Source organism: Electrona antarctica (genome assembly GCF_951216825.1).
Source record: "Electrona antarctica genome assembly, chromosome: 20".
Lineage (NCBI taxonomy): Eukaryota > Metazoa > Chordata > Actinopteri > Myctophiformes > Myctophidae > Electrona > Electrona antarctica.
The window spans coordinates 21,553,663-21,570,973 of record NC_136801.1 but is presented as its reverse complement, the minus strand read 5'-3'; the positions used below and the strand labels follow the sequence as shown (position 1 = coordinate 21,570,973).

The following is a 17,311-nucleotide window of genomic DNA, read 5'->3' as shown; positions in this document are numbered from 1 at the left end:
AGTCCATGGCTGCCATATGACGTAATTTAAAAAGCGAGGCAAAAACATTTTATTTTGAACCAACACAAATACAACAAAAGCCATCAGTGTTACGAAATTAGATTTGAATTGGAATGATCTTTCTGTGTATGAATGACTCCAATCATTCAGTCAGAATGACTGGAGTCTTGTTTAACTTAGAGAAACTTTGGCTGATTTCTATGAAGGTTTTGGCTTTGGTCTCTGGGAGAACAAAGAGGAGGAAGATGGCAAAAGCTGCACAGATCACCATAAAGAACAGAAACACATAGTCTTGCAGGGCATTCTGTAGAGTAAACATACAAAAAGAAGAAAAAAAAGTCAGTAATAATTAAGTCAGTCAAGATATGGGACATTTGTTCATTTAATTACCTGAAGGTAAGGGAATGTCATTCCAACGATGAAGTTGGACGTCCACTTTAGAATGTCATAAATCATCAGGGCAGAAGATCTGAATGAGTATTCAAACAATTCACTGACCACAGTAGAAGAAACTGCACCTGGGGCACGCACGCACGCACGCACGCACGCACGCACGCACGCACGCACGCACGCACGCACGCACGCACGCACGCACACACACACACACACACACACACACACACACACACACACACACACACACACACAGATGTGGTTACCCTCACACAAGTCATGGCTTGTAGCCATGAGAACCCTAGGAATTATAGGCCTAGTCAACATACATTAGTACAGTATGATTCTATGTCATACTTTTCACATTTGTATTGTGCAGTATAGGCGCTATAAGGCAGAAGAGAAAGCAATTCTGGCGGGGAACTCTATTGATGCCCCTCAATACATCACTCGAACAGGTACAATAATTAAGTCAAAACTGTAAGTTCAAGATTCCTGTTTTAATAATATAGCCAAATCCCTCAAAGTTGGGAAGCCAAGTATAGCTAAAACAATGGTGGAAAAACAAAAGGAAGTTTACTAAGTTTTTATCATGACCCCAGAGATCATGTATGATGATGATGAATAAACAAATATTTTGAAGGAAAACAATATGTGACCTGTATAGGTAGGTAGGTCTTGATGGCCCAATGAGGGAGGACATTAATTTAATTTAATTCAATTTAAATTCTAGGACTTATAGTTCAACACATAGGCCAACATATTAAGTAATGTGTTAATTACCTGGACCAATACCGTAAAAGATAATAACAGCCAATACAGAGGCAACACTGAGGTAGGGCATCCATGATGCTTTGTCCTGTAAGAAATTCACAGTAGACATTGATTAAATAGTAAGTTCTGGAGTGGAGTTAGTTTTGTCAGAAGCGCTTTTTAATGCTCTTCATTGCTCCAATATTATTTTGACCAACGCACATGGACATTAAGGATGTTCAATCAATAGCATTGATTTACAAATTTAAAGGAACATTTTTGGTTTCTGCCAGACAGTGGCGATATACAAAGTACCAAAACTATACCACTGCTTATGTACAAATAAAGAAGTGTACTTGTAAAACGAGCGTCACTGTTAACAGAATATAGAGCACAGCCATTCCACCATATCCCACGATGAGGAGGATTCTTCTTCCAGTACGTTCAATCACCGTCCCCTGAACAGAGACAGATCAACAGGATGGAAGACAAACCTCAAAGCACTCTAACTAACTAATAGCATCAAGCAAAGAGTTGTCAGCATCAATGGATGATTTAAATTAAAGTTGTTCAACATTTGTGACCAGGTCCAGCTCTTCATGCCACATGTAGGCCTTGATTAGCTGAACTTAGCTGAGCCATAACACAAGCCATGTCTCTCGATCTAACCATGAATTTCACCACCCGCCTCTCTAAGGAACTGAGAATCACTCCGGTTAGGAACTCCATAGTCCTACTGGGCGGAGGGGCATGATTGGGAGGAACATTAATATTCTCCCTGATCTGAACCTGAGTGGTGCTTTGTTATTGGACTTCACTGCTAACCATACATTATTATCCACAAAATGATGTTAAGCCAAAACTGACTAATAAATTCAAGTAAGTACGGTGACATTTAAATAACTTTGGAGAAACGTAAGTACATGCAATATCAAAACATACAGTCATTACATGCAAATTATGGTCTAAGTTTACGACAGTATGCAACCAAAGTTGTCAGTAGACAATCACATGAAGTGATATAGCATGATCTTTAATGCAATACAGCTTGTATATTTAGCCATTGTAAAGTTTTGACAACTGTGGATTATGCTGGTGTACCCAAATATTGAAAAACAACTGCCGTATCCTTTAAATAAAATAAAATTGTCTTACTTACAACAATCATGGTAGATATAAGCTCTATAGCACCTAAGCTAAGGGTGACATAGGGTATCAATTCAACATCAAAGCCCAGAGCTGTGAACAGCCTGTTACTGTAGTAATACAGCTGTAAAGACAAGAAAAAGACAAAAAAAAAACACATGCATATTATACTTAAATACGGTGACTATGGATTTGTTGCTGTCGGGAAGAAACTTGGTTATGCAAAACTGTATGAAATTAAAACATTTAAATTTATAAATGATGAAATAGTAACAGATCCAATGTAGGTAGGCTATACTGTATATTCACAAGCTTGTTAATATCTTTCATTAGTTACATATTTCTAAAAACCCACACAGTTAACCACTTTAAACCTGGTATACAGTAGGTGAAAATATTCAAATTTTTAATTGACGGAACTATGGAGATACGAGGTTTATTCCTGACAGTGATAATATGATGTACAACAATGTTACCATACAGCACTTATCCCACATAAATATTCAGAGAGTGCGATGAAGCAGGTAACGATCATCTGCCAGCGAACATGTGGGTTTCTGAGGATCTGATTGACAGAGACGGTCTTGATGTCTCTCTGGCGTTGCTCCTCAGCCTTGATCTCCTCCAACTCCTCAGACACATCTTCCTCCCTTCGGAACGTCTGGAGTGCTGCGACACACACATAATGTGAAGCCATCCGTCAGGAATGAATTTAACCCTGGAACACTAAAACACGGATGAATGACCTCATAGACATAGACTGCCCACAAACTTGTTTTTCTATAGGCAGGTGTCGGGTGAATTTCACCCGGGTTTAGTGATATAGAGGGTAAATAAAATCCCATACTCCCACAATGGGACACTGGACCATTCTCACGTCCCAGGAATTGGACGATTGGGACAATTTTGTCTCCCCATAATAGTGCCCCCACCATAATATCTGTTTTTAGGTTTTTGTGAAATTTCATGTTGAAATCAGTATAATTGCCATAGTACTTTAATATATTTTGAAAAGAAAACAAAAATATATATATATATATATATATATTAGAGCTGGGACTCGATTAAAAATTTTAATCTAATTAATCAGAGGCTTTGTAGTTAATTAATCTCGATTAATCACATTTTAATCGCATATCATTATTTGACCCGAGAACAGTGAGAAAGCTATTTTTTCAAATGGATTTTGGTATACTAGTGAATCAATGAATAGTGAATACATAAGTTTAAGCAATAAAACATTGTTTTTGTAGTAATAATAGGGGTAATAAATTATAATAATCTCAAATCTAATAATTTATATAGAGCTTTTCTGAGTACCCAAAAATGCTTTACAACGGGGACATGATAAATCAAAAACAACTTTATTAGGGGAAAAACACTAAGGAATTAAATAGATGAAATAGCTGGGGAAAGCAATATTGAAGGTTTGGATGGTGGGGGCATGTCTCTGAGAGTTTGGGGAATGCATTCCACAGGGTTGGGGGGGGGGGGGGGGGGGGGCTTGGTGCAGCAAATATGTGACATGACCATAAGAAAGCACCTTCCGTGGACATACAGTAACAGCCATTAACAGATTTTACATTGTATTTGGCCATAACCGTTTAGTTAGAAACCATGTCATCTGGTCACCATGTCATCTGGTCGGGTCCTTGAATTGCTACTGGTAGTTGGAATAACGTTAGCTCTGATCCATAGTGTTAGAAGGAGGAAAGTAGGCTTTCACATATTTTTTTGTGCTAAAAACGAGGGGCTGCACACTGCACAGCCTGCACTTCCGCGGGTGTGAGGGGAAAGGATCAAATTAAGTACCATAGAACTCCTCCTGAGTCCTAACTACGCTAAGGACCAGAGCTACTGTTGTTGACGTTAGCTTCCAGGCTAGGCTCGGTGCAACATGTTTCGCATCGAGCCGATACTGGAGGCTTGACGAGGTGCGGTCTTCGGTGATATGCGAATTCTTTATTGAATAATTGCACACAACTGTGCTGTAATCCACGCTATCATCGGATAGCCTTTTAAATCCTATTTCCAATCCACGGGGACAAGCAAAGTGATCTCAGCGGCTTCCCCCAGTCTGTGGTGAACTGTCTGGTGGTCGGACACTTCACTCGGTGAACTGGGTGGTGCGCCATCTGAAAACTGTCCAGTGACAACGTTCCGCTGTGAATTTTTAACGCGTTAATTTTTCTGTAGTTAATTAATCTCAATTAACGCGTTAAAGTCCCGGGTTTAATATATACCCATGCAGGGTTAGTGATGGTGTGGCAAAATGTGGGTTTAGTGTTCTAGGGTTAAGAAGCTAATGCATCTATACGTAAGTATTTTCTCGAGCCAGACCGTTGCCTCCCACAAATTTCAAATGCTTCCGTCATACAGTCTGACTCTGAACAACCTTTCTTAGCTCCAGCCTCATCGTTCTTTTGAATCAGCAGATATCGAGGGCTTTCAGGAAAGATGGGAAGCAACAACAGCTGCAGAACGGCAGGCAGTAAGATGAAAACATATAAGTAGATCCACCTGGACTCCTATAGACAAAAACAAACCAAAATAGAGGTACATTTAATGAAATTATACGTAGCTTGCGGAGTTAGTTCAGTCAGATATACTCGAGGGGATTCATGCCGTGCTCAAGGGCGCATACATATACTCAAGAGGTTAATATGCTACATTACTATGTGGGTGTACAAGTGTGTGCAAGACCCACACGTCATTCGCTAATGTGGCAGTCAGCTGACCAATTGGGTGGGCTACTTAAGCTCACAAGACTGCATGCTCTTCCTGCCTTCCTCTGCATATGGTTCCTGGTTGTTATGTGATGTTTGCTCCCAGCACCACCCAAGCACCACCGGTGGGCTCTGTTATTTATGTTCCCCATGGGGGGTTTTATTGTATCTATCTCCCTGCTGTTTTATGATGGTGTTTAATCGTGCCGAGCAGGGAGAAAATGCAGCAGAGCCGAACACCAAGATAAATATCATAATGCACACTTGTATTCTCATTTTGTAATAAATATTGGTTAAATCTATTTGTGAGTTGTCTGACTGAAATAAAATAAAACACATGGCATCTGCTTCGTATGACCGTTAAGCCCTAACCACACCAAAGGGTCAAGACGGTTTTAGCGTTGTCCCTGCGGTGTGATATATCTTGTTGCACGTTGACCAATGTTGACCCTAGTGATTCAACACATGGAATTCAATGGCCCAAACCACACCAAAGGGACAAGACGGTTTTAGTGTTAACTCCTTGCAACCGTTTGGACCTAAGGAGTTGCATGGTGAGTGACTAACCTTTACACGCACATAACTCTCACTTCAGTCTGAAACATAAATAAATAGGAGCTACTTCATGAGTTTTCAATTAATGCATATTATTAATGCATATCGAGTCGCTCCTCAATTCACCGCCTCCAGGTGGTGGAAAATGTGGCTGCTAGACTTAATAACAAATACTTTTAGAAGGTCTCATATCACTCCAGTGCATGCTGCTTTACATTGGCTTCCAACAGACTGCAGAATTGTTTTAAAAATGATGTTAATCACTTATAAAGCTCTTCATGGACTGACCCCAATTTATTTAACTGAACTACTGTCCCCCAAGGTCAACGTGAGATCACTTAGGTCTTCAGGCAGAGACCTTCTTAATGTTCCTAAAACGAAGCTGAGAACAAAAGGTGATTGATCGTTTTTGTGTTCATTCGTAACCCCTACTCTATAGAATGACATACCACTGTCCCTAAGGAGAGCAGAGTCAGTCGATTCATTTAAAAAGCTGCTAAAAACCCATTTGTTTCACAAACATTTTGGTTTGTAATATTGTTTATATCTATGTACTGTGTATTTATATGTATTTTATTGCTGCTCTGTAACACGTTGTAATGTTTTAGGCCATTTTATTTTTGATCTATGATGTTCTTGCTTTATTCATTTTATTTATTATACAGCACAAACATATGTTTTCAAAGGTGCTTTATAAATACATTTACCTTAGCTTACCTATACCTATTATGCTTCCAGTCAGGGTTGTGCACAGATAGACACATGTTTACACGGTAGTGTAAGAGCACCTGCTCTTTTGCCCTCTGGACAGAAAGTTTCATTTTTGTTTTGAACAGTGTACAGTATGTGGCACATGGTGACATCAACCAATTATGTATTTAAAAGCTGCTAATATATTATTTATGCCCCAAAATCTATCAATCTCAGGTGTTGCAGGTGAAACCGGCCGGAGGTTCCACGCTCCGCACAAGGTGCCCTTTTTTCACTTGAACACCTTGCCCCTCAAAATGTCTGTGCATGACACTGCTTCAAATGTACCAATCCCTCACAACACTGACCTGCCCAAGGATCTCTGGAAGGCCCAGCACCTGTCCAAGGATTATGCCCAAATCAATAATGATGGGCCGTGTCGAACAAACAGAACCCCGTATATGTTTTGGAGAAATCTCAATCAGGTACATCATTATGGCAATGTTTGAAGTACCTGAAATGCATAATGACATAATCATCATCATCATCGTCAATGTCATCGTGATGCATGTAAAGGACACTATATCATTTGTAAAAAGCAGCCAAGAGGCCCACATATGTCCGGGATATGGTACAGTGGATATGAGATTATGAATTTACAAAATGTGAAAAATATCTGGGGATTTACTTCCTGGGCCAACTGGCACTGATCATGTTACTGTAGCCATGGATGAAGTATAAAGGGGAATGTGTTTAGTGGAGGATGTGCTCCCAGGGCTTGTTGCAGTTCAGCATCCATACAATCTACTTCAGATCCAATAAATGCAGGTGGGTGGTAGGTATACACTCACCTGCACTTAGCCCCGAGATAAAACGACCAATGGTGAGCATCTCGAAAGAACCTGCCCTCTCAGACACACCCATAAACAGAACAGCTGCCAGGGTGATGCAATTATTTACCAACAAGGTGTCCCTCCTGAATAGAAAGGGAAACAAAATTGTATGGCATTAGAACTGGATTGAGAGAGAGAGAGATGTTCACCATCCAATGAGCATTAATGGATCGTGTGCAGTACCTTCCAAGGCGCTCGACTAGTACAGAACCAATAATACTTCCAATCCCACCTCCGATACAGTATATAGAGACCGTTATGGACCAGATTAGGGTTATAGTGTCAGCTCCAATGTGCTCTCCATATCGTTCTATCCAGGTGGTATTATAGAACTCATGTACATACTGCAACAAGAGAAAACTTAATCAAATCGACAACATATAAGACATCTACAAGTCATCACAGAAGTACCACTGTCCATCTCGGCTTTGCAGGGCTGTGGCTGCTTCTACCCATAGCCTTTAAAGGGCCACTTCACCCATTTTGCAACCAGAGCTTATTTTAATGATGTTTAGGACACAAGAAACGTTTTTATGTGTGTAATAGAGGTTATGCGCGTGACATCATCATCAAACCCGGATGTTATGCAGGAACGCCTATACTGAGTGGCAAAACATACTTTCTGGCCTTGACAGCCCATACATCCAATTTAACTTTACAGACAAGAAAATCCAAGTTACCAGTTGAAACGAGTGTTTAAATCACTTGTTTAGTCAGCCGCTTCGATGTTTTTCAAGGAAGTTGTGCGCGTGCGTGTGCATGTCGACTGAACTGAAGGCAGTTGGAAAATCTAATTCGACATTCGACCAGGAGAGACGTCGGGGAGGCGCTAATGCTTTTCAACTTCCTTGAAAAACATGGAACCGGCTGACTAAATACGCAGTTTAAACGCTCGTTTCAACCTGCAACTTGGATTTTCTCGTGCGCCTGTAAAGTAAAATTAGTTTAGCTCCTGTATGGACCTTTACTTTTTGGATACGATGTGCAGAAAAGGTTGAGCAACGTTCACAGTGGAAACCATGCACCGTTTCTGCAACGCGGCTGAAGGCTTTCCCGGTGTGACTTCATCTCAGAGCTACAGAATGAGCGTAGGGACTGAAGTCACATATGAGGCTAGCTTGCTACCTGCAACCCCACGATTGCAGAGGCATTTGGATTCTGGCCATTATGTTGTGGATTACTCCAGCAAGTATAAGTGTATAAGTATAAGCAAGTAAGTGTGTGACAGTGTGTCCTACGTTTTAAACCAACTACATGGTAGGTAGAATGACTAGAATCCATGCAGGAAATAATAATAAAAAACATAGGCTCACCTTAGATGAACTGGCGACCACCGTGAGGTAATAACCGATGAGAAATGCTGAGCCCATGGTAGAAATTAAGGCTGCCGCCCACAGAGTTACTGTGTGGTTCTGCTTCTAGGAGACACACCAGTGGTCAGGCATGTTTAGCTTATTGACTAACGTGACATTACTAGTGGAAACCATTTTCCCAAGAATTCCGTGGTTTGTTTGTTGTTGTTTTATCAAGCACCTTTAAATTAATTTGGAAAAAAATAATAACACATGTACAGTAGATCAAACAAATGAAACAAATTCAACAGAAATGCCACATTCAATGACTACTGCAGTCTAAACATTATTATAAAAAATGCATTTTTAGCACTTAGTAGAGCATTGTATGACCTGCTGCAAACATGATGCAGAGCCAGACATGAAATGAAATGAAATGAAATCTATATTTACCCAGGGTATCTGGGCTAAGCTCAAGAACTTGTTTCCAGCCAGGCCCTGCTCATAGAACACATTTCATCGTAGTGGTTGATGCCTTGTTCAAGGGCATTTCAGCGGTGGTAATTTTAACGTGTCGGACGGCTGATTCGAACTGGGAACCTTCCGGTATCTAGACCGCGCCGCTATCCGTTCGGCCACCGCTGCCACATACATCAGCTTCTGGCCACAACCCTGAGGAATCCTAGTCCTCCGTTCATGTACAATGACTTCAGGTCATTAATATTCCTGTGTTTGAGTTTTGCAACCGGTTTCTTCAATTACCACTAGAGATTTTTTAAGGGGTTCAAGTCAGGATACTGTAAGGGGCACGGTGGCGCAGTCACGCTGTCGCCCGCCTGACCTTGCTCATGTCGCACTTGGTTATACGCCAGCACTCAGACCCGTACAGTAGCACCGGCTTGACCAGGGTGTTGTATAAGCGGATCTTGGTTTTGAGACTGTAGGTGTTGGATTTCCAGATGTTATGGAGTCTTGTGTAGGTGCTGCGTGCTTGACCAAGTCTGCGCTGGATGTCTTTCTGTGCACCATTGTCCTTGCTAATCAGGCTTCCTAAATATACAAAGTCGTCAACGACTTCAAGCGGTTCATCATTTATGGTGATGCGTGTCTGTGTGGTGGGGTTGATGGACATCACTTTGGTTTTGGTGGTATTAATGATGAGGCCTGTCTGTAGAGCGTATTTGGTGAGTCGATTTGTTTTTTCCTGCAGATGTTTTGCATTTGTGGACAGAACAGCAAGGTCATCAGCAAAGTCAATATCCTCAAGATGTTTAGAGAAGGTCCACTGGATGCCTTGACGCTTTTCAGCTGTTGTTTTTCGCATAGTCCAATCGATGGCAGTCAGGAAGAGGATTTGTGAGAGGATTTAGCCTTGGCGAACTCCAGATCGTACAGGGAAAGACTCAGAGGTGGTATTGCCGAGTATGACACTGCATTCAAAATGGTCATAAAACATCCCTATTATTGAGGTAATTTTATGGGGGATTCCATATGACTGCAGGATCTTCCATAGGTTTTCGCGGTGGATGCTGTCAAACGCCTTCTTAAAGTCAATGAAATTGACAAACAATGGCACATTCCACTCTGTGCATTGTTCAATAATATTTCGAAGTGCGAATATTTTATCTAGGCATCCTCTGCCCTTTCTAAATCCTGCTTGCTCTTCGGAGTTTGATATCAATGGCATCATTGATTCTGTCCAGGATAATACTTTGCTGGGGATGGAGAGAAGCGTGATCCCACGCCAGTTGTCACAATTCTGGAGGTTTCCCTTCTTGGGGATCTTGACAATTAGGCCTTTGGTCCAATCACTGGGGATGTTTTCTCCATTCCAGATGGTCTGGAAGAGGGTGGTGAGGGCCCTTGAGGATGTTTGGAGGTCAGCCTTTAAAAACTCAGCATGGATGGAGTCAATACCTGCGGCTTTGCCGGTGTTCATGGCTTTGATGGACTCTGAACAATACTTAAAGTTAAAGAATCATCATTAAGGAGCAATAATTTGGGACAACATGGGGGAATATGTTTTTGTAATACTTTAGATAGATAATGAGTTATCTGTTCCCAGAAACTTTTGACTTGGCATTAATTTATTTTCTAATCTAATTCCGGGATTCCTGCTTACCTTAAAAACCTTGGAATATAATCCAGTTTGTTATGGTTCATATCTGCTGTACATGATCAGATAATGCGGGAGATGACCTGATTGAAAACTATAGTTCATCCTACTCCATGAAGCATTTCTTTTTTTACCTACCAGGGGTGCAGAAAGGATAAAGCCCAGCTCTTCAGAGACATGGTATGGGTCCAGGGAGAAAGGAGCCTTGGAGTCTGTGACCACCGTGGCCATGGAGCCAGTCTTTAGACCCTGCAGACAGTAATGATCGATTGAATCACCCTGCAAACTAGAGTCCAGACCCCAATCCAGTCTGTCTGGACCCCAGCACAGAGTTCAGTTTAAACCGTTGTCAACAATGTTTACTGCTTGCACAATATTTTTGCCATTCAGCTCCTGCAATTGTGTAACTCTATAGATTGTGTGCAGATTCAGAATCTGTGCTTTGCTTTGTGACGTGTTTTGGAGACTATACCGTTTTACTATTTTGAGCATGTTAAACATTTCCCAAACATGAGGATTAAAATTCAACAACTAGAAGAAGTCAAGTATAGCCCAGGATTGATTATGAACCATTGCAAGTCAAAGGGCAGATGGCAAAGGGGGCTGTGTGTGCAAAGGTTATCTATTCTTTTGTCAATCTCACACCTTTCCCTGTAGCTATTGCCTTGACGCAAGCTCTGGAAGAATGCTATCACAACCTATGTTATACATAATTTGTGTATAAATATTTGTGCAAGATATTGGTCTATATTATATTTGATAAATTTTTTCTAAGTGAGTCGCAAATATTTTGTTTATGAACATTCACTCTCTCAATAGTCAGAAAGCCTGTAATCTAATACATGTATCACTTCCAAATCATCTATTATTTTGATAAAGATCTGCCCATGTGCCTCATGCCTTTGACAGTGACAATGACCAAAGTGAAGAAATGAATATGACAGCCTCACCTGGTGGAGTAAGCTTCACATTGCAGGAGTTTAAATCATGCCAGCCTGCATGGTTAGTGTTATTTTAGCCTACTGATATGATAGCACCCAGTACAACTACTATTTTGTGTGTGTGTGTGTGTGTGTGTGTGTGTGTGTGTGTGTGTGTGTGTGTGTGTGTGCGTGTGACTAAAGTTCTCAAACTCTGCCCGAACCCGACCAGGCCCGACCAGGCTCGGCCCGACCCGACGTTTTCGGGCCGGGCCGGGCCCAAAAGAATATGCGAATTAGTCGGGCCGGCCGAGCCTCGGGCTCTGTGATTTTCCGCTATGTTGTTCTTTTTTCTTTCTTTTTTTAAAAGAGTGTTATTATAATAAAAATAGCAATTCTGTTATTTGTGTAGTGTGATTGTGTATACATGTATGTATTTATTATGAAGAGGACTGCGCTAGGCGATTCACTTGTGACAGGAGGACTGGAGGCGGGGGTCGCATCGCACTGGCATTTCAGACTCAGATGCCTTGTAGGCTCGTACACACATGTCAAACCACGTGACTTCCATTGGAAAAGCATTGAGCCTGAGGCGGCCATGAAACACATACAGAACAGATCATGTCCGTCCGGCATGTGTGTACGAGGCCTGAGCAGCATGCAGCCTGCACTGCGCACAGGCAGTACAGTAGAGAGAACAGTGAACGGTGTGAGACTTGCTTGCTTGCCTTGTTTGCTACCGCTGGTTTCACTCTGGTTTGCGCACCAAACGAGCTACTAACCACCAGTTAACTTGCCAAGTTGCCATATGCTTAAATATTTTATAAAATCAATCGGATTACCACAGCCGAAGACGCGTCAGGTTTTCGTCATGTTGCACTGAGTCTCGTTAACCCAGCTGGCTGCGATGAATAAAACCTAATTATTAATCAACGTCACCAAGCGATCCATGGTGATATATAACTTAAACGCTACACGTAAAGCAACTTCACTTCAGAGGAAACTAAGGGAGGGAGCTGCAGCAGCTATTTGTGTTTACTCACCATGCAGTCACCACCACCACGGCACCACCACTGTATGGAATCCATTAGAATGATTGGAAATGGAAGTTATGGAACATTAATAGCCTATTCTAACGTGAGTTACATACATCCTTTATTTCGATAAATCTGCATGCGCCTTGGTCTGCCCCGGGATCTCCTCCCAGTGGGACATGCCTCGAGGACCTCCCTAGGGAGACGCCCGAGAGGCATCCTAACCAGATGCCCGAACCACCTAAGATGGCTCCTTTCCAAGCGAAGAAGCAGCGACTCTACTCAGAGTCTCTCTCGCGTGACTGAACTTCTCACCTACATCTCTAAGGGAGATGCCAGCCACCCGTCGAAGAAAACTCATATCGGCTGCTTGTATTCGCGACCTTATTCTTTCGGTCATGACCCACCCTTCATGAACATATAGGTGAGAGTAGGAACGAAGAGCAGAGGGTTGGCTATGTGTTTCAAATAGTTTTATTGTGATTGTGAAGCACTGAATAGGCTATAAAACCGTTTACTCCAAACAGGAATCACTCTGTGTGTGTGACTGTGTGTGTGTGTGTGTGTGTGTGTGTGTGTGTGTGTGTGTGTGTGTGTGTGTGTGTGTGTGTGTGTGTGCGCGCGCGCGCGTGCACTTTTTGCTTTGGCGATGTAAACATGTTTTCTCATGCCATTGTGAATTTAAATTGAATTGTGTGCGTGTGTGGGGGGTGTCACACATTTGGCTAATATAGTAAACTAATACTATTATACTAAAGATGAAGGGAAAAGAGACCTTTTTACAGTACAATAATATTCAATTTATAAATCCCTGGGTTGCGCCATGTGGATTTGGAAAAATACAACCGAGACGAAAACCATGTAAGATAGCATAGCTTGCCTTTAATAGCTTAGTATGGATATGCAAGTTTGTGGTATGTTTGCCTAACCTAATAAGACAAATATATTTTTGCTGCACCCACTATTCAATAGACATACATAGTTTTGTTTAACGTCTTCTAACGCACAGGTGAGTAGGATATAGCGATAGTACTCGTTTCACGCCTAAAATAGCTTATGGATGTGATGCTTTATGTACAGTAAGATTGATGATTGACTGATTGGTAGCGATGAGGAGCAAGGTTGTTTTTCTTGTCAGCTATTTATTTCGTGTCAGTGAATAATACATTTAGTTCGTATGTTGTTGTAGCCACTATTCATGAACGTTTGTACATATGGATCATATGTTTGGCCCTGAAACATGACTGTGAAGTATGAGCGTCATGTGAACCATGGCTAATGTTCTTTGAACAGCAGCATCATATGTTGATCAAATTATCACTGCAGAGGCTGTTGAAAAACATTAAGATAATAGGTTGCTTTCGTTTATTTGAAAAGTCACAACACAATTCGAGGATATGACACGAAGTCCAGGACTTATTTCCATTTGGTCCGCATAGGCACAGCAAATACATCTCATAACAAGACAGACATGAACAATGAACAATGCACAATACATAACCACATTAGTTAACTATTCTAAAACCCTGCTCCTACTCTGGAATCTTGTCCAATAACCCTTGTTAAATGTTTGAATGTCTGTACTGTACATTGGAAGTCAGCTTGACCCGACACCTCCAGGCTGTTCTTTCCTGTTTGGCCCATACACTTGAGAAGGCGCACACATACGACACTGGCTCCGGTGAACATGTTGTGAGGGTCCCTAACCAGTCTAAAACTGTTTTAAGAAGCCTGGAACCTCTACAAGTTGACACTGTATAGCTAGATAAAGTTAGAAACTAAATCTAAAAAGGTTGAGTTTTGCCTTACCAGTGATAGTCTTGGTTGAGTTCAGCTGCTGATGAGAAAAGTAGATATGCTCCTGTGTTTTTATAGCCTCCTGTATCCTGTACAGGCCAATACAAGTACAGTTCCATCGTATTTATCATCCGTCACAGTTTGATGAGTTTCGCCTTGTGTTATATCAACACTGGATGTTTGGCAAACAAACTTTTAATGACATATTAGGCGAGCAGGAGCCTCAGGTACCGAGCACAGCGGGCCCCGCGAGCGGCAGCAATGAAACCGGTCCCCGCTGCAGCAAAAGTGTGTGTGTGCGTTTGTGTCTGTGTGTGTGTGTACATGTGGTGACGCGCAGAGTTTGTTTATTAGTGACTAGTTTGTAGTGTCATGGCGGAGCCCATATCGCGTTTCAAATGGATATAATTCCTTATTTCCTTCAGCTGCTCCAATCCAGCACAAAGAACAGTCAAAGTAAATTGTTGGTTCCCATGCAGTTATCCACAAAATGATGTCAAGCCAAAACTGACTAATAAATTCAAGTAAGTACGGAGAAACGTAAGTACATGCAATATCAAAACATACAGTCATTACATGCAAATTATGGTCTAAGTTTACGACAGTATGCAACCAATCACATGAATTGATATAGCATGATCTTTAATGCAATACAGCTTGTATATTTAGCCATTGTAAAGTTTTGACAACTGTGGATTATGCGGGTGGACCCAAATATTGAAAAACAACTGCCGTATCCTTTAAATTAAATAAAATTGTCGTACTTACCACAATCATGATAGTTATAAGCTCTATAGCACCTTAAGCTAAGGGCAACATAGGGTATCAATTCAACATCAAAGCCCAGAGCTGTGAACAGCCTGTTACTGTAGTAATACAGCTGTAAAGACAAGAAAAAGACAGAAAACACATGCATATTATACTTAAATACGGTGACTATGGATTTGTTGCTGTCGGGAAGAAACCTGGTTATGCAAAACTGTATGAAATTAAAACATTTAAATTGATAAATGATGAAATAGTAACAGATCCAATGTAGGTAGGCTATACTGTATATTCACAAGCTTGTTAATATCTTTCATTAGTTAAATATTTCTAGAAACCCACACAGTTAACCACTTTAAACCTGGTATACAGTAGGTGAAAATATTCAAATTTTTAACTGACTGAACTATGGAGATACAAGGTTTATTCCTGACAGTGATAATATGATGTACAACAATGTTACCATGCAGCATTTATCCCACAGCAATATTCGGAGAATGCGATGAAGCAGGTAACGATCATCTGCCAGCGAACATGTGGGTTTCTGAGGATCTGATTGACAGAGACGGCCTTGATGTCTCTCTGGCGTTGCTCCTCAGTCTTGATCTCCTCCAACTCCTCAGACACATCTTCTTCCCTTCAGAAAATCTGGAGTGCTGCGACACACACATAATGTGAAGCCATCCGTCAGCAATGAATTTAACCCTGGAACACTAAAACACGGATGATTTTCACCCGGACAATTATGTTTATGTGCTTTTCATAATGTTGCTGATGTCTGAGGTGGGTGGGTCCTTGAGTAGCTTTGATGCTCAATTACCTCATAGACATAGACTGCCCACACACTTGTTTTTCTATGGACCGATTCCGTAACGGGTCTCATGGTCGCAGCCTACGTATTTCCTGTAGGCAGAGACGACACATCTGTGGTTTCCCCGCACCAAGCTTCTACTACAGTGAATGGAAAAGTGACTGATGTTAGTCTGCCTCAAACGTTACTCTTTTACCTGCTTTTTACTAACACTAACATTACAAAGACGCCCAGAACATCGGGATGAACCTGTGTATTTTATGGCTGCTCCAACAGTAGTGGCAACATTAAAAAAAACGGAATGTCAAAATATCTACCGCGGTGGCTGAGACCAGAGCCATATAGTAATGGTTGAGACAAAGCAGTGAAAGGTCCTGAAAGATACATAACGTCAGTCTTACCCAATACCCAATCTTTCTGTTTTAGGAACACAAGGCTGCTGTACTTTATACCTCATACTAAGCATTAAAGTATGAGGTATAAAGTACCTCATACTGACATTATGTATCTTTCAGGACCTTTCACTGCTTTATCTTAACCATTACGTATGGCTCTGGTCTCAGCCACCGCGGTAGATATTTTGACATTCAGTTTTTTTTTTTTTTTTTTATGTTGCCACTACTGTTGGAGCAGCCATAAACTACACAGGTTCATCCCGATGTTCTGGGCATCTTTGTAATGTTAGTGTTAGTAAAAAGCAGGTAAAAGAGTAACGTTTGAGGCAGACGAACATCAGTCACTGTAGTAGAAGCTTGGTGCGGGGAAACCGCAGATGTATCGTCTCCGCCTACAGGAAATACGTAGGCTGCGACCATGAGACCCGTTACGGAATCGGTCCATAGGCAGGTATCCGGGTGAATTTCACCCGGGTTTAGTGTTCTAGGGTTAAGAAGCTAATGCACCTACATACAGTAAGTATTTTCTCAATCCAGACCGTTGCCTCCCACGAATTTCAAATGCTTCCGTCATACAGTCTGACTCTGAACAACCTTTCTTAGCTCCGGCCTCATCGTTCTTTTGAATCAGCAGATATCGAGGGCTTTCAGGAAAGATGGGAAGCAACAGCTGCAGAACGGCAGGCAGTAAGATGAAAACATACAGGTAGATCCACCTGGACTCCTATAGCCAAAAACAAACCAAAATAGAGAGGTACATTTAATGAAATGATACGTAGCTTGCAGAGTTAGTTCAGTCAGATATACTCGAGGGGTTTCATGCCGTGCTCAAGGGCGCATACATATACTCAAGAGGTTAATATGCTACATTACTATGTGGGTGTACAAGTGTGTGCAAGACCCACACATCATTCGCTAATGTGGCAGTCAGCTGACCAATTGGGCGGGCTACTTAAGCTCACTAGACTGCATGCTCTTCCTGCCTTCGTCTGCATATGGTTCCTGGTTGTTATCTAGGACAAATA

The 17,311-nt window shown here is 41.5% G+C and overlaps 1 protein-coding gene and 1 long non-coding RNA gene across 2 annotated transcripts; both read right to left on the bottom strand.

Annotated features, from left to right (window-relative positions):
- Window positions 1-1,168: 1,168 nt before the first annotated feature.
- On the bottom strand, window positions 1,169-6,058 carry LOC306913206 (solute carrier family 2, facilitated glucose transporter member 9-like; the record flags this gene model as incomplete). The annotated part of the gene is made up of 6 exons (XM_079489794.1): window positions 1,169-1,252; window positions 1,503-1,604; window positions 2,306-2,416; window positions 2,774-2,961; window positions 4,688-4,820; window positions 6,023-6,058. 6 exons carry the CDS (start codon window positions 6,056-6,058, stop codon window positions 1,169-1,171), a joined length of 654 nt encoding a protein of 217 aa, XP_079345920.1.
- A 605-nt stretch (window positions 6,059-6,663) lies between these two features.
- LOC306913127 lies at window positions 6,664-7,492 on the bottom strand. Its single transcript, XR_013788488.1, has 3 exons — window positions 7,340-7,492; window positions 7,115-7,239; window positions 6,664-6,777 (listed from the first exon to the last, which is right to left on the bottom strand). It is a non-coding gene; the product is annotated as an uncharacterized lncRNA (long non-coding RNA).
- Window positions 7,493-17,311: the final 9,819 nt, after the last annotated feature.